This window comes from Elaeis guineensis, chromosome 16, assembly GCF_000442705.2.
Source record: "Elaeis guineensis isolate ETL-2024a chromosome 16, EG11, whole genome shotgun sequence".
NCBI lineage: Eukaryota > Viridiplantae > Streptophyta > Magnoliopsida > Arecales > Arecaceae > Elaeis > Elaeis guineensis.
In genome coordinates, this window is record NC_026008.2 from 33,684,866 (window position 1) to 33,705,761 (window position 20,896).

At 37.8% G+C, this 20,896-nt stretch overlaps 2 protein-coding genes across 2 annotated transcripts; one reads left to right on the forward strand and one right to left on the reverse strand.

Annotated features, from left to right (window-relative positions):
- Nucleotides 1–2,338: 2,338 nt before the first annotated feature.
- LOC105059397 (proteasome subunit beta type-1) lies at nt 2,339–12,914 on the forward strand. Its single transcript, XM_010942673.4, has 7 exons — nt 2,339–2,499; nt 2,578–2,685; nt 4,812–4,893; nt 11,935–12,064; nt 12,133–12,275; nt 12,367–12,453; nt 12,587–12,914. The coding sequence occupies exons 1-7, from the start codon at nt 2,459–2,461 to the stop codon at nt 12,659–12,661; spliced, it is 666 nt and encodes a 221-aa protein (XP_010940975.1). The 5' UTR covers nt 2,339–2,458; the 3' UTR covers nt 12,662–12,914.
- Nucleotides 12,915–17,775: 4,861 nt separating this feature from the next.
- On the reverse strand, nt 17,776–20,099 carry LOC105059396 (pentatricopeptide repeat-containing protein At5g44230). Its single transcript, XM_010942672.4, has one exon. The coding sequence runs from the start codon at nt 20,060–20,062 to the stop codon at nt 18,371–18,373; it is 1,692 nt and encodes a 563-aa protein (XP_010940974.2). The 5' UTR covers nt 20,063–20,099; the 3' UTR covers nt 17,776–18,370.
- Nucleotides 20,100–20,896: the final 797 nt, after the last annotated feature.

Below are 20,896 nucleotides of genomic sequence, written 5' to 3' on the forward strand. Positions count from 1 at the left end.
CCATATACTAAGTTCTATACCAATATGCTGGATGTCTTCGCTGCTAATTCATCCAGAAGTCATCAACAAAATAGATAAAAAATGGAGGAGCTTCCTATGGAGGGAAAAAAATTTATTGCTAGGGCATTCACTGCCTAGTTAATAGAAAACAGGTTTGTAGACCTAAGCTATTCGGTGGATTAGGAGTTATAAATCTTAAACTCCTTAACCTGCGTCTACTATAGAAATGATGGTGGAGACTTTATCAAGAAAATAACAAGATGTGGAGGATTTTGATACATAACCTACACTACCACAACAACATGCCAAGCCGGCCGAACGGAAGGAATGGTACCCAAACATGCATCAACAGCCTGAAAAAATGTGGTGAGAGTGGGCAAAATATTTCATGAAAGCATCCAGTTTGAGTTGAAAAATGGAGCAAATGTCTCATTTTGAAATGATCAGTGGTTAGAAGGTGTGTAATTGAAGTATGCTTACCCGATTCTATATCATTTAACTTCAACTCCAAACTTGTCAGTTTAGGAATTTAAAAGAATGAAGGACATGGAGACCATTTTCAGAAAAAATGTAGTTACGCACCTTGAAGCCACCCTTCAAGATTTTAGATGTTGCACTGCTAATATAAACCTCTCTAACATACCAGATAAAGTAATATGGAAATGGAGCGCAACTGGAAGATTTTCTATCGGAGAATGCTATAAATTTCTCAATAATGGTGGTATTTGGTCATCTAACACAGGGAAGATCTAGAGTACCCTAGTTTCAGAGAAAACAAAGATCTTCAATTGGCTGCTTCTCAACAAAAAAAATTCTAACAACAGAATTCTCAATTATGGTGGTATTTGGTCATCTAACACAAGGAAGATCTAGACTACCCTGGTTTCAGAGAAAACAAAGATCTTCAATTGGCTGCTTCTTAACAAAAAAAATTCTAACAACAGAAACCCTCCAGAGAAGGAATGTTCGAACCACACATGATTGTTCAATGTGCTACACCTTCCCTGAATCCAACAATCACCTCTTCATCTTGTGTACATATGCAGCATCTATTTGGCAGAGACTCACCATAAAGCTTGACATCTCGGTAAAATAATCATCTGTCAAAGATCCATGGGAAGGCTGGCATGAATGACTACTAACCAAAACCACCAAGCAAGCATGGAAGGTTATTGCGTCAACTGCCTACTGGCTGATTTGGAAAGAAAAAACGTAAGACTATTTAATTTTGAAGCCCTTACAGCAAATACTCTCTATCAATGAATTTATCAAATGTTGGTCAACTGGTCATTTGTTGTCGAGATTAAATCTAAGCCAAGCATTCAAAACAATCATTCAAAAACTCCAATAAGTTTCTATTTGTCAGGCTATTTGATGCCTATAAAATTTTCAACACAAACAATTCCATATTATATTTATTATCTCCTCTGCAAATCTGTAAACCTGAAACCTAAAACTTGTAAACTTGAAAACCTGAAAACACTTAAACTTATAAACCTCTGACCTATAAACATGTCTCCTTTGCTGGTTGACCAAAGTCAACCAAACTCCCTTTGTACTTATTGGTAAAAGTCCTCATTCAGAATAATAACTTAGAATAGTAATACCTCCCGCTTTCATCAAAAAAGAAAAAAAATTCTTAGGAAGGATGGATGAAAAGAAGAAATTATCCGTTTGTCCTAATCCCTCAATTTGCATCTTTTCAATTCAGAAGGATATAAGAAAAAATAGTTGGAGCATACGAAGGATAGGTTTCAATATTGATAAAATTACTTCTTATTATTTTTTGATGAGAAATAAGAGACTTACACTCCATCTTTATTTTTTATAGATAGTTTAATAAAAATAGCATACAAATATCATCTATCTTTCCCTTCATTCATACATTATCGACAAAAAACTCATTTATATCTATTTTTATATATTTTACTAAATATATGAAAGGATAGATAAAAGATGCATCTATTATCTTGCTCATCCATTCTTCTTCTCTATTCATATTTTATCTAATCCATTCTTTGTACCAAATAGAAGATCCAAGCTTTTTTGAGGGAGACTATTTTGTTATTATCAAATAGATTTCGGTACACTTCTGTTGATACCAAATTCCAGTTCCTTTTGGCAAAATTGTTTTTTTTTTTTTTTTGGGTAAAGCCTTTTGCAAAATTGTTGATGAATGATGTTTATTCTTTATTGAGATAGCACATATATTTAGAAAAGTTAATAGTAAAGCTGATTAAATAACTTTTTATATGGCCAATCATATTGAGTCTACATGTTCGGACATGACATAGATCCGACCCGAGTCCGACCCGTTCTACAGCCCAAAAGAAAACCTTTCTTTCCCCAGAAGAAATGAAGAGAAACGTGACCCTAGCGAAGCAGAAACAAAAGCAAGCAAGACCCAGCGGTTCCAGGCCTCCCGGTTTCATCCCCTCCTCCTCCCACCTCAGTGACCATGGCTTTGAGTCGTAACTGGATGTACGAGAACAACGGAGGGTAACGGCTTCCTCTCTCTAGCCATCTTCTCTCTTTGTTCTTGGAATCATCTCCTAACATGGACCGTCTGATCCGCAGCACATGCGTGGCGATCGCGGGAGCGGACTACTGCGTGGTGGCCGCCGACACGAGGCTGTCCATCGGATACAGCATCTACACCCGCGACTACTCCAAGATCTGCAAGCTGTACAACGCCTCTCCTCTTCTTTCTCTCTAAATCGATTTCAAACTCGTAATATTTGTTAAATTTGGTTGTCTCCTCAGTGGATACTTTAGGGTTTGATGCAAGATTTTGATTATTTTGTGTTCTGAGGTTTTGATTTCTCATATTATGCATGCTAAGATACGGATTTTGTAATTTATGACCAATCCATTACGATCGCAACTAATTTATTGGAGCTTAGTTTGAAGGTTAGAAGAAATGGTTAACTTTGGCTCTGGGCGCGGACTTTTTCCACAGGGAAAGAAAGCACTGGTTGGTGAAAAAAATTGTATAATGAATAATGCCCTCGAATGGAGTTAAATGTGATGGTTTATATGACCATCTCGTAATTTTACGGACGACGATTTATTTCTGACTCCTTGTTTGATTAAAACGGCACGCAGATCTATTTATAATTCATCCTAGGGCACAATGAGTATGAGCAATACTTAAGCTACGTAGTATTTGCAGCAAAACTACTTGAAAGCATTAGAGATTTTTTTTTTCCCTTTTACATGCTACATTTTTCTTGAGAATGTTGGTTGTGTTAGCAAAGATTACTTATATTTACCCCAAAAGGTGAAAGATTGGCTATATTTCTCACTGCTTCGTTACTGAATAGTGCTTGAATTTTTGATAGCTGGCATTTCTGAAGGATCATAATTTCTGTGCAAGTACCCTCCTGAATGGTGGTTTTTTTTTTTTCTTCCAAGATGGTGATCACATTTATTTGCCAGCTTATTTCTTGTCTTTCACAATTAACCTTTTCTTATACTTTGTCATCCTCATATTCCCTTAGTTCAGCTTTTTCCCCTCTCTTTCGCATCTTTCAGGCCTAACGGTTTTTTTGGGGCCATTTATGCATGTTCTAGATCATGCCTTCCTACTCCATCTTGTTTTGAATATTTAGATCCTATTTCTTTATCCAAATGCTCCATATTCTAGTTTTAATAGATTCTGCTTTCTGGTGATCTAGTATTATGTGCAGAATATTGAGATTTGTTTAAACAACTGGGCATATCTAGGGCTGTTTCACTGAAGTGAATTTGCAATTGGAAGTCTTTGATAGCAGTTTAGCCTCCAAATTAGTTTAAAGAGCCTAGAAACCCTAGAGATGCATCAAAACCTCCTAACTAAGGATTTTGTTTGGTAGAAATTCAACCATAAAATCTCCAGTTGATTGAGCCTTCTACCTTCATGATTACTGTGTGTCATTGGACTTCAGCATTGTGGTTCGTCAGTTCATCCATCTAAATTTGTCCTCCCAGAGATTATCATCTTCTTGCATCTTGCTAGCAACTTGTTGAGATTTTTTTTTTTTTTTTTAAATGGCTACTGGTTGTCCTTTTTGTGCTGAAACTTCTGCATTGGTTTTGATGTGGGTTGCTGAAAATTCAAAAATTATGCCAAAACTCCTTGATTTATTTGATCAAATGTTCCATGGGAGTCCTGTGCTTGTTTTGAATTTTTGTGCATCTCTGTGTGCTTCAGTTCACAGATCCATATCATGAATACCCTGACAAGTGATATTCGAATATATCAATGATGTAGATCAGGCTTGGCATGATCAACTTTTTTTTTCCTAGCTACTTTGATGGACTCTGATCATAGGTTCATGCTGGTATTAATTTTAAATCTGACATAATTTTGACCTCCAGAACAACATTGAAAAAGGAGGTCTGAGGGTGAAATCCCTATTTTGTGGTTCCTCCATAATCAAAAGGATAAACTTTTCTCAGAATTTCTTCTGCCTTGTGAAAAACTGATTTTAGTGCAATATATTATTATTCCAAGACATACTTTGAACCCCAATTATATGATGCATCCATCTATTGTGTTTTGCTTAGTGAGATCCATTGCTTTAGTAATAATGAGAAACATGAAGAGACTTAACATAAGAACCCTGCCTTCACATGGGTCCCACTTACCTATTAGCAACTGGCAATTAATTTTCCCGATTTTATTTGGGCGATGAATCTCTATTTTACCCCTAAAGTAACTATATGTCTTTTTAGTTTATGAAAAGGAACATATTTCGTTTGCTATATTTGTCATTTGTAAACTGTCAATTTCCCCCCTGACTGCTTTATTTGTTTGTTTGTGTATATAGGGCAGACAAATGTGTGTTGGCATCTTCTGGATTTCAAGGTGATATAAAAGCTTTGCAAAAAAACTTGGCTGCTAGGCACTTGGTTAGTTATCAGAAGATCCTAATGATGGCGCATTTTCCATTTACTTGCTACATATTTGTACTATTCTTAGGGCTATTACATGTGTCCTTTTGACCATTAGACATATTTAGTAATTTTTGAAAGAGATTCTCAGGAGAATTGCAAATCCATGTTCATGCCAACCATTGGATTTGAGCATATAAGATTTTGCCTTATTGGACATTATGCATTTCAGCTGTATGCGGCCTTGTGGATTTGATGTAGTGTACCTTGAATAACTGTTGAAGTTAATTCCATCATTGTTTCAAGCTTTTTTATTATTAAATATATTAAATGCCACAATTATGGCTTAAATAATCTTTTGCAATCATATTAGATCACGCTAATTTTCTTTGAAGTATGTTTCTGATTTGTTGGACATTGGTGGATGAAGCATAGGGAATGCTTCCATCATTGCATGCCCACGAGGATTAAGTTTAAGTCAAAGTCATATAACATATGAACCACACTTTATCACTTCTAGCTTATTTGATCTATAGATTCCAAGTATACTAATTATTCACAGATTGGATTTTGCATACCTGAGATTTCTAGAGTCTTCACCATTTTCCTTCTAACACTTCTATGCCTGTTGTAAAGTTGATATCTCTGAGTCTTTATTGAATAAACATCAAAAATTGTGTTTCTGATAATTTACTGCAACCAATTCTTCATCTATTAGAGTCTTTTACAGTTTTTTTTTCTGAACAATGTGGACTGAAGCATACATGTGCATCTTGAGTATTATTCAGTCATTGCATGCAAATGAGGCTTAAGGTTCTTCCAGTCATAGTCAGATCTTTGTTGTCTTATGAAACTGTTGATCATTCTTAAAGAATGCGCAATCTTTATCCAAGGTTCATCTTTTTGTTAGGCTTGTACATGGTGCCTTGAGGTTATATATATATAGAGAGAGGCACATTAGCACACAAATGCAATTAAGAACACAATGATGTCATATCAAGGCTAGCAACTTTTTAACATATATTCTTCAAGACTAGCAAATATATAGGATTAGAATTTTCATTGTTAACATATTTGACAATAATCAAATTTAAAGGCAACTCTCAAATCCTTTACATTGTGGATATCTAAAATATGAAATATTAGATTTGCCAATGCTTGGTATGATAATCAAGTCCATGCATAAGAACAAAACCTTGTAGTATGTATATGTATATGTAGATTATGTATAATCTATATACATACATACAGACATATATAGATACATACATACATACATACATTTCTATATATATGTACGTATGTATATATATGCATGTATATGTATGTGTGTGTATATGTATGTGTGTACTATACATACATATACACATATATATGCACACATATATGTATATATGTGGGTTTAGAGTTGATATAGAGCCAGGCCAGGCATATAAACAATAGGCCATGGCCCTATACCTTAGATCTAGATATTGGGCATGCATGTCTATGGACCTGATGTGGGTTGGCTCAACTTGAGCCCATGAATATGTAAATCCTAGATCCTCAATTTCCTTTCCTCTTATCAAGTTCCATTCTCGTGAGTCTAAACCTGAGGTGATTGCTGTCATTGTGGGGATGAAGGGTAGCGGCAAGCTATGGAGAGGACAAGCAGCGAGTAGTGGAGATGGTAAGAGAGGAGTGGATGGTGGTAAGTGGCAAAGAAGAGGAATGACAAGTGGTGGAGAAGAGCGGCGACCGTGGGGAAAGGCCGACAATGACTAATGGAGGAGAGGAGCGGTGGTGGTGAGCGGTAGATGAAAGGACAAGGTGGGTGACTAAAAATGGAGGAAAAGGGTGATGGCAAAAAGGGGGATGGGGGCAAGAGTTCTTTGTTTTCTTTTTTGAGGGGGGGTGTTGGTGGGGGCAGGGGTTGGGGGCTAAGTAGAGGAAGAGTTCATTGTGCCAAAAGTAGGGCACTATCATGTGATGGTCTCGAGATGCCTTCTCATGAGTTAGGCTATCAGCTAGGCCATGCCGAGCCTAGGATTGAAGGCTTTAGGCCTAGCTTAGCCTAGACTGATAGTTATTTTTTTGGGGTTAGGCCTGGGCCTGAAGCTGGTCAGCTTGAGATGGCTCATTGTTAATCCTATATATAAAGAGAGATTTGGACCGCACCGATGTTTGTTGTATTGCCCCAAACTGCTTGATTTGGGATGTATTATCCCATATCAGGTTGGAACCAGCATGGAAAGATCATTGGAGTTGGTACAGGCCTCAAACCAACCTGTACCAACTCAAACCTACCGTATTGCTTGGTAGCACTCCAAACCGAGGTGCATACTGTACCATACCTACCCCTCTTGACCTGTATCGCCAAGTTTCAAGTGGTACCATGATAAAAAGTGGAAAAAGGAGTCAAATGCTTGCTCCGTACAGAGTAGTACCCTATCGAATCGGTAATGTACCGATATGCACCGACACTGAGATTGCGGGCGGGCCTTGGACTACGTATATTATGTTAACTCTTTGGAAAAAGGAGTCAATGATTTAAAACCAAGTTATAATATCCAAATTCAAGATCCAAACTATTGACATGATCCACACTATAGAAAAATGCTTATAAATCAAAATTCATATGTTTTGGTGGTACTCACCTAATCATCAAGTAGGTGTCAAAATGGATAGTTTTAATAGCATGCTACTATGTTTTGCTATAATATGATCATCAAAATCTAGTGAATTTAAATCTAGCCACATTTTATGATATGTAGATGATGATTCATAATGTGGATTTTCAATTTATTTGCCCTTATTATGTATTTTACCACATTAGTGCCATTGATACCATTCATTTTTATACTGATTTGATGCATAGGTTAGAGACCACCAAAATTTGTGAATTTTGGTTTGTAGGTTCTTTTTTTTCATACTGTAGATTATGTTCCATGATTTGGATCTTTAATTTGGATGGTCTATCACTTGTTTTTATATTGTTAACTCCTTTTACAAGGAGTTAATATAAAGTCTGTAGTCCAACTCATGTTGTGTGTCTGTGTGCACGTGCGTACGTGTATTATCAATACACTTCTTTAAAAAAAAATTGTTAAGAATCCACCTTATTTCTTGAGAATTGGCATATAAAGTCCATTTGCTCTATTACCTTCCTGCCTCCAATTCTTAAATATTAATTTTTTAATAAAGATGACACATGTTCTTAATATGAAAATTGTAGAGATGTGGATATTGCTCTTTTGATTTGAGCAAAATTAGACATGGCAGGGCCAGCAAGAGAAAGAGGAGGGAAACTTGTTACGTTAAATTTGAGTATAGAAGGATGCGATTGTAATTTGGGGTCATGAGAAGCATCTTTCATGAAGTTTTGACCTTAGGCAGACTATATGTGGTTTCATCATCATTGTTAATTCCTTCTTGTTCTCAATCCTTCTCTTTTCCTTTACCTCCATCAGCTTTTGTGGTTGGTTGGGGTGGGTGCATGAATATGCATTCATGTGAGTGCATCTCCGTATGTGCATGGCATATGTGTGGTTGCACAGCCATTGGATCAGTGATGTGTTTGTTGAATGCAATGGTATCTGGTCATTGTGATTTTGTTGAGTGCCTTAAAATCAGTTTCATCTACATGCTTCACCCCTTTTGTATCAGGTTAGCTTGATGAATCAAATCATGATGGACCATGTTTGAGAATGTCTTTCTACATCAGCCCTATTGATGAAAAGAGGGGCTTATCAGTTAATATATAAGATCGGTTGGCAGATTGGGAAACAGAGCTCATTGGTTATGCATATTTAAAATCATCCAACAAAGGAGCAACCTCCTAAGGTTTCTTTGGAAACATCTAGTTAAAAAAGGAAGGCAAAACTTTGCTATGGGGAATTGTGTCCAATTTTTAAGGCACAACTTTACGAAGGATATGTTAAACTCAAATTATGCTATTATTGACCAATGATTTGCATAATCCTTGTAATAGTGTGGGTGCATGTGAAAAATACAGAAATGGTACTGTGAAAGAATATCTGTGATAAATACGAGACACTGTGCTGCAAAGCACTGACTATAGAATAATTTAGAATAGACCTATAACATTGAGAAGTTGATGTAAGCTAATTGGTTTTACAAGCTCTACATGCCTTGATGAGGGAAATGATAAAAATGATTGAGTGGAGCACATCATTTGCTGCATGCCAACCTAGGAACAAACTATTTTTGCTGGGCCAGCTTCATAAATGCTTTCATTTCATATATTCCTTCCATTTAGAGTCTTGGTTCTACAAGTGGATACCAGACCTTCTTAATAGGATACTAAAATAACAAATGATAGTATTGGTGGGTTGCCAGGCTAACACACTTTAAGCATGGTGCTAACTTGTCTTAAACTTTTAGAGCAATCTAAGTATGACTATCTTTTGCTGCTGTCCTTTCTAGGGACAAACACATGCAGCATATAGGTGCATGTCTATGCATAGATAAGAATTATTCTTTTATTTTGAGACCTAGCAATAAGCTACATGTTAAATAATACATAAGAGAAGATTACTAGGATGGAAAAGGGTAATTTTAATTATTAAGGTGATAGATTGAGGGGGAAAATAGAAGAGATTTTGCATGGGAAGGAAGAGAAAAGGAAAAGAAAAGTCAAGATATGTCGTCATCATTTCTCATGGTTGCTGCTGCCTGCTATGTGAGAAGTGTTTGCTTGCCAAGTTAGGTCAAGCATCTACATGGAGTTCTCAAGTGACCTGTTACAAGTTGAACTCCAAGGTTGGCTGGTTGATTCATTAAAAAATGTACGAAGCAAGGTTGGAAGAATTGGTATCAATAGGTGTGCATGTTGGTGACCAATATGATACGGTATTAGTCGATACCGTGCCAAACCACAGCATATTGGAACCACGAGGAGGGAGAGGAGACGACTGGGGGAGGGAGGGAGAGAGAGGGGGAGAGAGAGAGAGAGAGCGGACTCATCATTAGAGAGAGGCCAGTGGGGGATGTTGAGGTGGTTGAAGGTGGCAAGGAGGTCGTGGTTGGCCCCGTCGAGGGAGTGGAGCTTGGGCTTGCAGTTGGACTCTGAGTAGCAGCTGAGGGACTGAAGTTGATTGGGGAAGTAGCAGCTTTCAGACTAGCGGAGGGAGAGGAAGTGGCAGCTTTGGGGATGGAGAAGGACTTGATATTGGAGACAAAGCCTTGTAGTCCTACTTTAGGAATCGCTGGATCTGGTCGCAGCAGTTGGTCTGGACGATGCAGATCCAGAGGGAGCGTTTCTTGGAAGGAATTAGGTTTTATTTAGGTAGGAACCCTAACCCTAGCCTCGGATGGAGAAGTGAGAAATTCATTTTGTTTTTTAATATTATTAGGATTTTAGATTTTTTTTCTTTTTTGGGGGGGGTGGGGAGGGGATGGAATCACCGGTGGGGGGAGGAGGGAGGAAGAGGAGGCTGCCCTGGAGGGAGGGAGAGAGAGAGAGGGAGAGAGAGAGAGAGAGATGAGATGAGATGGGAGTGAGAACAAAGATGGGAGAAGAAAGGGGGTGTGTGGAACCCTTAAGAGACAGAGAGAGGGAGAGATGATTTATCAGGGATTCGAAGAGCAGAGAGAGGCACGATCGGCATAGTTGAAGAGGGGGAGAAGAGGAGGAGGGGGGCGGAGGGAGGGAGAGAGAGAGCATAAGTGATCTCAAAGCTTCAATCGAAAGGGTGGGGAAGCTTTTATAAAGGAACAAACCCAAACGGCTGAATGTCCCAAGCCAGTGTGGGTTTGCTTCTGTTTGGGCCAGACCACCTAGTAGCCGGAATGTTCTTTCTAAGGTGCTGCAGTCTGCTTCCCAGTCTTTCAGGAGACTCCCACACCATCTGTCTAATCTAATATTCTTTAGTTTTTTTGAGAGACCTGCTTCGCTGCAGCTGCACCTGAACCCACTCCTGCTTTCAGTTTAGGTAGCTAAGGCCAAACCTGCTGCTAACTGCAAAAACTCAGATTTTATCATTTCTTTCAGTATCGGGCTGGATCCTAGGGCATGAAATTCAGATATGAGATATCATTTGAAAAGAAAAAGGTCTCAGTTGAAAGAGGACAATCCCTTGAACTCTTGCTTCATATGTGGTGGAAATGGTTGTTAAGGAGTTTATAAACCTTATTTTCTCTTTTCAAGAACCATCCATTTCACAAGCTCTAGAAGAAGCCAATGTAGGTGTATTTTTAATGAAGAGAAGTATAAAACTGCAGGTATGTTTTGTGAAATGGTGTGATAACACAAGCCAGGATCAGTCTGCAAAAATATGCGCTTACTGTTCCTTTGGTGATTATGGACGTTGTGATGAGTGTCAAATCTATGAACCAAAATAATAAGCTTTAACTGATTTTACATTCTATGAACAATTCATGAAAGCCTCAAGTCATATGTTCTTCTCTATTTATTTTATTTAGTCAAAAGCATCAAGAGTTGTTTTGCTTGAGCCAATGGTTTGGACTATTTTTAGGGCATGGCCTTGTAAACCTTATATTTGAAGCTTACACTGTATAATATTTATTTATTGATCTTCAATATAATTTGATGTGCCGTGATATATTAACTGAAATCTAATTCTATAACTGGGTGCATTTAGCTGAAACTGGTTACTCATATGGTGGCTACTATTGACTATCAAGAAAATTAGGTGGTTCCTATTGTAGAATTTTTTTAAAAAAACATATGTACTGCTGGCAATATGGAGTGTTTAATATACGGTTATTTGTGGGTGTGATGTCAAGCTTCATTAGGTGCTTGTCTACATGTTTTGATTTTTTTTCTGTACTGTCTTGTAATTTAAGAATCTTGTCACTGCATATAAATTTTGGATTGTCGTTGCTTAATGTTTCCTCCACACCAAATGCTGCTGTTGTTTTCAAGATTGCTGGGGATCTTGATATATTAAAAATAAATAGACCCAACTATTTGTACTCCTGTGATACCTTGGCTTTCAGTGATCTTGAATCTTTTCTCTTCCTAGTTCCTACCTTTGGTACTTGAATATGTAAAGTATAATTGCAACACCTTTTTATTTAATTCTGGCAATTGTGCAGATCTATCAGCATCAACACAACAAACAAATGAGCTGCCCTGCGATGGCTCAACTCCTCTCAAATACCCTTTATTACAAACGCTTCTTTCCATATTATGCTTTCAATGTTCTAGGTGGACTTGACAATGAAGGTATGGTCAGTCATTTTTGTGCTTTGCTTTGCTTTGCTTCATGGTTATTCCATCAAACCCTTCTCCAGGGAAGGGCTGTGTGTTCACGTACGATGCTGTTGGGTCCTATGAAAGGGTTGGGTACAGCACCCAAGGCTCAGGGTCAACACTCATCATGCCTGTTTTGGACAACCAACTTAAATCCCCTAGTCCTCTCTTATTGCCTGCTAGGGTAAGGTTCCTGCTTAGCTTAAAAATATCAACTTTGTATTTCAGAGATTTTATCGAGAATTTTAGTTCTTAATGGTTGTAAATCTTAACAGGATGCTGTGACACCACTCTCGGAATCAGATGCAGTTGATTTGGTAAAAGATGTTTTTGCATCTGCAACTGAAAGAGATATATACACTGTATGGTTCACAGATTCTGGTCTTTGATCCATTTCATTCTTGTCATGCTATCAAAAGCTTCATTGCCAACAGTTTATTGGGCACATTTTTTTTTTTTAATTCTCACTGTTATTTCTTTGTTATAATTTTACAGGGAGATAAACTAGAAATAGTCGTCATCAATGCATCAGGTATACGGCGTGAATTTATAGAACTCAGGAAAGACTAATTTCACATAATTGTGGTCTCTGCAGCTGTGACCCAGTTTTCGGATCTGGGAGGTCTTCCAATATCATTGTCATGGTGGAGCTGTGCTCCTTGGTGATTGCCCCGATTTAGCTTTTACATCCCTCAAACATATTCTTGTACTTTGAGATATGGATTCTTTCAGACCAACTGAAGTAATGCATGTTTTATATGAACGAGGCCAGAATTTGTCATTTATATTGGCATTTTATCAAGTTTTACTCCTTTTTCCTGCATGGCTTGCCTTCAGGAGTTCATATTTAGAGTTTGAACTGTACTGACTTTATATTTAGAATTTGAACTTCATATTTAGAGTGAACCATAGCATTTCAGGCATTGCGTTCATTTTCAAAAACATTGCTGATAGCTATACTTGGCCACAACTGAAAAGTTTGCATGTGTAGGTTTTGATAAGAGTATGTACAGGTGCTTGTGAGTGCAAATATCACTATATTGAGGCTGTTTCAAACTCGTGATAATAGAGCAATCTTACTGCTAAGCCAAGACTCGCCCTCTTTTTTGGTGCATCAAGACTCACCCTCTTGACCCGTCATTTAATGACCTTCAAGATAATTTTACAACTGTCCCAGCAAATGTGACCTTGTTTATTCTGGTGGCCATGCGTGAGCTTTTGCCATTGGCTCAACTTCATGTAGAATCATTCAGTGATGGCCTGATGGTCAGATAGACCAACTGACCCATTCCATGACAATGCGTATGAGAGATAGTTTGTGCGAAACGTGTGTTTGATAATTAATGTCTGCATACATTTTGTATTGCCAACTTTGCTCATCCTTTATCTCATCCGATTCAGGGTGTTGTCCACAACATCTAAAGTTGTTGTGAGATGGATGGCTTCCTTAGGGGCCAATGTGCATGAAGTTCCAGCTCCCCTAGTAAGAAACTGATCGCCCTGGGGTTCCAATTATCCATGTATCATGTCCTTCAGGTGGAAGATCAAGATTCTGACTAGTTGATCTCTGGTGGCTACATGAGCAATCTCATAGTGGCTATATATTCTGGAGGATGATTGATAACTGGATTGGAGTGTAAGTTTAGTAGTTGATGCAATTCACTTATATTCTTCTAACTTTCACTCTGGGTGAGTTAAAATGAATTATGAAGCCATTCATATTGGCCGAAAGCGATCAAGGTAGTCTCTTATGGCCAATTTGCACCATCCTTGATCGACTGTCTGTGCATTGCTCTAACATCTACCTATGCAACTGAATTGTTTTCATTGTTTATTATTTCTCTGGCAATTTTCAGTTTCGCTTTTCTCTAAATTCTTTTTTTTTTTGGGCAGTAGAGAGCTTAAAACTGCATCATGAACATCTTTACTAGGGACCCTGTTTAAATGTATGATACTGCAATTTGTCACTTCAGAGACTGGTTGATTCTTTATTTTTATTTTTTATTTTTTATTTTTTGCGACAAGACATATATGGTCCTAAGTTGGTTAGAAAGGTCTTAAATTCAATTATGTGTTGCTTTACTTTTCCTGCTTTTCTTAGACAGCAATCTTCTGGCTGTTAGATCAGGCTTTCCTGATGTTTCTCTCTCTCATGCGTATATGGCCTTAGAAGGGCAAAGCCAAGTACATTGCTGAGTGCTTTTTATTCCTAATTTTCTTTTTCTCCTTTACATTTCACTTTTGGTTATTCCCAACGAGTATAAGATGTTAGTGTTTCAGTTTTCTGCAGCAAACTTTACCAGAGCATGTATTGTTGGAGATTGTATGTAATGATATTATGAAGGTATCAACCAGAAAGATTGGATAAAGTTATAAGAGCATTGTCCTGAGTGCAATAAGTCCAAGAGGGGCTTGCATAAAGTGTTGCGAGGAGAGAGAAACCAAGTAAGCATCACTCCAATGACGAATGGGAGAAATTTGAATTGAAGGCACTTATCAACCTTGTCTCTATTAATAGTTGGCAGATGTCCATTTCCAGGTGCAATGTATTATTTGCTTTTACTAGCGTGATACCTACGCTATGTGGCGGGTTTGATCAGAATGCAGAGAGAATAGGCAAAATCATTTCAAAGATGTTTCTCTTAATTAAAACATATATAGTATGTAATTTTGTCATGGTACACTGACATGTTCCACTTTTTTCGGAATTTTTTTTCTTCACTTATATTAAAAAAAATTTTCAGGATTTTTTTCTTCACTTATATTTTTTTTCATGAGGAAAAAAATGAGTTAAAAGAAATCACTGCATGCCTCTCGCTAAAGGAAAAAAACAAGTATCTCACCTCTTGTCCCTGCAACACTTTTTGTTCACCCTTTTTTATCTCTAGAAAAGAATGCATGGGAAAAATGCCTATTTCTGGAATGAAAAAATATATATATTTTTCAGATTTTTCCATTCATTATCTTTTTTTCTGCATCATTAATTTCTCTAGCTATTCACATTTTTTTTCCCACTTTATACTCCACTATTGTTTTTTTTTTTTTCAAACAAAATCAGCATTTAAAAAAAAAAAGAATTGCAATGTTGGATGTAGGCACATCAAACCCGTCCGCAAACGAATGTTGACACCCGACCTCAGTGTCGCGTGTCCACCGACGGAAAGCACATTCTTCGTCCTTATATCTCTATGCTATGAGATGCGGAAGGCCATTCCTCGGAAAGCAGCACGCCCATCCAGCAGCAAAAAAAAATGATAAATTTTTTTGTGCACCATGGATAATATAAAAAATTTAATAAAAAAAATATTATTTTTTTTATTGATCTATATAATCATTATTTTTCAATATATATTTAATATCCACAGATTGATTTTTTTATTTAAAAATTTTTATTTAAAAATTTTATATGATAAAAATATTTCTATCTTTTGAATAAAATTATGATATCCTGTGGCATAATATAGTTTAAAATATCATAATATGATTTTAAATATTATAATATGAGAGAAGTATTTTTGTCTAACTATTTTTTCATGCACATTTAAGATCTGTAGATCAATTTTTTCGTTTGAAAATTTCGAATGACGAAAATATTTTTATTTTTTTAAAAAAATTATGACATTCTGTATATATTATGGACGTAAAATATCATAATATTGTCATAGGATATCATAATTTAAAAAAAAAAAATATTTTTGTCATACTAAATTTTTAAATAAAAAATCTGATATTAAATATGTATTAAAAAATGATGACTGTATGAATCAATCGGATGAGATGATGTACTTCACATCAGATTTTTTATATCATCATGGTGCACATAAAATTTTGTAAAAAAAAAATATAATAAAAATGAGACCTACGTATTGGGCTTTAAAGGCAAAGAAAAACAAATAGCCGTAGATACTAACTAGCATGGCGCACAACCACTACCAACCATGGTTATCCGATTGTAACTAGGTTACCAAAGTCAAACAAAAACTAAAATATATAATCCTATAAGCGACGTGTTGATTTCCACCTCTTTCCATGGATCAAAAATGATAAGTTTAAGACATGCATAATGTACAGGCTAGGTCCGGGCCTTTCATATTTGCAGCCCCACATCCTACCTCATACAGCTACATATTATATACATAAATACACGATCATATCACGAGCATTTATTCACCATGCCCTTCTCGCATTTATTCACCATGCCCTTCTCTTTTAAACTATGACTTGTCTTGCCATTGTTAGCCAATCACTGACCAACAGGTACATTGGAGAAAAAATTTGTCCAAAACCACACCATTCCCTCCCCCTTCTCCCCTCTTCTAATCCATACCCTATCTTAACACTGTTGGCCAGTCGATTAATGTGGCTACCCCATTACCCAACACTCGTCATCCGAAAAGTGCCTCTGCATTGTCCTTTAGGCTTTGTTTGGATTGGAGGTACCCGAAAGTTCATAAAAGAAGGAGAGAGAAGGGTAATGAAGAAAAAAAAGAGAGATGGATGAGAGAATTCTTATTTGGATACGTTTTGTTTGGATTGAAGGTACACAAAAGTTCATAAGAGAAGGAGAAAGGAGGATAATAGAGGGGAAGGGAGGGATGGGTAAGAGAATTAATGAATCTTTGTTTGAAAAGGATGGGGAAAGATAAAGAAAGGTACATACCTTATTCTTATTCGGATAGAGGAGTTAAGAGAGAGATAGAAGAATTTTTATATATATTTTGACAAATATATCCTTTCTCATTAATAGATGTACTATTTAATGTTTGTGATATTTTGACAAAGATCGTGAATCTCTGTCATTAGAATCTGCCTTCCAAAAATCATGATATCCGAATTTGCATGAGGAACGGCCTGCGGATAAAGGGACAGCTATAGATTTCTGAGTTGTGCAAAGAGCAAAAGAGCGGTTGGAAAGATATAGTATATAATGATCTAGTTGTAATTTTAAAATTTTATTAAGGATAAGTTAAGAAAATAAAAATTAAGCATGAACATTCCTCTCCATTACATTCCAAATCGGGAGTACAGAAAATTGAGTAAGTAAGGGATACGGAGGGGTTGAAAGAACCCTTCTCTATCCTCCTTTATCTCTCAAAAAATTTTACCAAACAAAGGTTTATTCTTTACCCTCCCTTCCCTTCCCTTTATGAACCCTTTGTACCCCCAATCCAAATAATATGTTAATGTATAGAAACATTACTAGTCTGAAAGTGTGCTTTTTTCCACGTGGAGCTGCTTAACCTCCTGTTGTAGATGATCCTCCCTTCACAAGCAAACTAGAAGATTTTGGATCCCAGCAACTGTATTCATGCAATATCAATTCCCAACAGTTTGCATTGTCTAACCAAACTGATTTAATTTCTTATGATTCTTATGATACTAAAGTTTTCCAAAATCTACTGACGTAGATTGATATGGGTTTGAAGTAGGTACACTCAGACCAACTAGCTTCAAGAGAGGCTTAATAGTAATTGCACAATCATATTTTTGATTAACAGTACATAAATGAAAAATATAAATAATTGACAGCTTAATAAAAACGAAACATAAATCGTGCCTGAAGTGTAAAGCTGTGTCACATACCTCTCTTTACTCATAACATGATCTCACTTGACATAATGACAGTTTCAGGGCCCCTTTTCTAGCAAAAAAAGTCAAGCATAAGTGACAATTGGTCTTTGAGATCTACCAAGAAAGTAGAAGTTCCAAAGCTTTAGTCATTTAAATAGCCATAGTAATTGATATATCAATGTATACCAACAAATTAGGGGGCAGGGGGCATGGACTGAACTAGTAGGGACCATTAGGATTTACAATTCTGGGCTCCCTAATTGTACCTTTTCCACTTCTCTTTGGCATTTTCAAAGAGTTGGTAAATCATGCGCCTATACCTAACAACAGCTAATCCCATAAACTGGAGCTCCTTTTCGTCAATGAATATCTCCCTTCATAATTCCACCATTTGAAGGTAGTAAATCAGCTCAAGGAGCAATTCATGCACCTCATACACTCAGCCAAGGCATGCAATTCCTCCACCAACGTAGTAATCAGCCATGAACATCTGCATTTCGAGCAAGGAATACTTGAGAAGTTTTTGATGCAGCTAAATGCTAGCACTTGGTCGAACCTGTTGTTCATGGATTTCAGACCTTCAACATGCCAGCCTTAACCCAATGAAATGTCATTGGCTTTACATGGTATGATACACCGACATCAAGCACTTTTTAACTCTGAATCACAGCTTAACATCAATCCTGCTGTGTTCAAACAGAAGGGTTTTCATGAGGATTGCACCCAGCTAAACCCTGGGATCTTAGTTAACCCCTTTTCCACCATCACCTTCCTTAGTCTCTTCGCCTTGTCCCATTTTCCAGCTTCAGCATAGATGTTAGCCAGGAGGACATAATACCCACTTGCTTCGGGCTCCAACTCGAAGCAATTCTTAGCAGCCAGCTCCCCAAGCTCTACATCGCCATGCAACCTACAAGCAAGAAGCAAGGCTCCCCATACACCAACATGGGGACGCATCGGCATCTTCCTAATCAACTGATATGCTTCTTCCAACCTTCCACTCCGACCAAGAAGATCTACCATAACTGCATAATGATCAGCTGAGGGTGGAATCTTGTGCTTGCTCCACATTGAAGCAAAGCATCTGCGCCCTTCCTCAACCAAACCAGCATGACCATATGCTGTCAGAAGCCCGACAAAGGTTACAGCATTTGGGGTTATTTTTGCATCTAACATCTCTTTAAACAAACTGATTGCATCCGAAGACCTCCCATTTATGCCGCAACCCAAAATCATTGCACTATAAGACACTATATCTCTCTTTTTCAAACCATCAAAAAGCACAAAAGCCTTGTCCATTCCTCCACACTTTGAGTACAAATCAATAAGAGCAGTACTCAAATGATCATCCAATTCGATCCCACTATAGGACATGTATTCTTCAACCCACAATCCAAATCTCAAGTCCCCCAACTGCGAGCAAGCTGATATGACACTAGAAAAGGTCATCTCATCAGGCTGCACGCCCCCCACATCAGGCTTCCGCATCCTGTTGAACAACTGAAGCGCCTCTCTGGGGCATCCATTCTGTGAATAACAGGCAATCATCGCATTCCACACATAAAGATCCCTCCTTTCCATTTTGTCAAATAGTTCCCTAGCAGAATCAACATCCCCGTTCCGCGTGTAACCAGAAATCATCGTGATCCAGGAAACATTGCTTCTCACGGGCATTTTATCGAACAGTTCCCTCGCCATAACCAAATCCCCGCGATTAATATATCCGCTTATCATCCCATTCCAAGAGGCAGGGTTCTTCTCGGGCATGCAATGGAAAAGAGCCCCAGCGCGGTCCATGTCCCCGGCCTTGGCGTACCCGGCGATTATCGAGTTCCAGGACACCACGTCCCTCACTGGCATCTCATCGAAGACCCTCCGGGCGGCCTCCAACTCTCCCGCTCTTATTCGGGAGGAGAGGATGGAGTTCCAGGAGACGACATTCTTCACGGGCATTTCGTCGAACACCCTCCTGGCGGCGTCGGGGCCGTCGAGCTTGGAGTAGAAGTCGGCGAGGGCGGTCTGGGGGTAAACATGGGAGCGGAGGCCGAGCTTGTGGAGCTGGGCATGGATGGCGGTGGCGAGGGGGATGAAGGGGAGGCGGGCGCAGGCCTTGAGAGCTGCGCAGGCGGCGAAGGCGTCGGGGTGGTGACCGGAGCGCTGCATGCGGGCGTAGAGGGCGACGGCGTGGCGGAAACGGCCTAGCTCGGCGGAGGACCGGATCGCGTGGGTCCATGAGGAGGCGTCGCCGGTGGTTGGAGAGGGAGGGAGGGGAGTGGAGGCGGAGAACGCGAGACGGCGGTGGTGACCGTTGGAGGGGATTATTATTCTTTTCCTTCGTCGCTGGGAGGCGAGCATTCGGAGGCTGTTAGCTCTCTTCCGCAGCTGCCGTGGTTGCAGCATTTAAATTAAAAATATAAGCCATTATATCAAAATAATATTTTTAATTATCTCCCTACAATGTTTTCTCCGCTCTCTTAAAGATAAATACTTATTAAGTTCTTTTAGTTTCACGTTAGATTTTATTAGATTGGATATAAGGCATTAGTTTAGTGGTTATACCCATTTCCTTAAAATTTATTAACCAAATGGATTTATTAATTTATTAATCAAGGTAATGCAAAATTTGCATGAATTCCAGTGAACCTACCAAATTTATGTCAATATTTTATTTTTTATTTATCATTGGTGACAAATGTTAGGGAGTCATGTTCAAAAAATAATGTTGTGGCATTTAAGACCCCCTTTTTTTTGCTTTTATATAAATATTAATTTAATATTATATAAATATAAAATAGATCATAATAATTTATTATATTAATATTTTAACATAATAAATTTATTAATATTATATTAATATTATATTATATTTTGTAGAATTTCAATCATAAATTTTTTTAAGAAATTTTAAAATTTTTTGCTCTCTTAAATTTTTATTTTTCATGAAATAATTATTTTTATAAAAATAATCCTTTTCGTTCTCTTGCTCTCAAAGGGTCCTTGGTATTTTTCTTTGTTTTCTGATCGGACGTAGGATAAACGCACACGACATATGTTGCTGCTTTTGGAGAATATGGGGATCGCCTTCTTCCACTAGAATATTCCTCCTCTGCAATTAAGACTGCAAATGGGTCGAGTTGATCTATGATCCATCCTGACTCGATCCGATTAGATCTGACCCAAACCCATTTAAAAGACCCATGGAGCCGAGTCGAGTTCAAAAATTATATCCGTTCT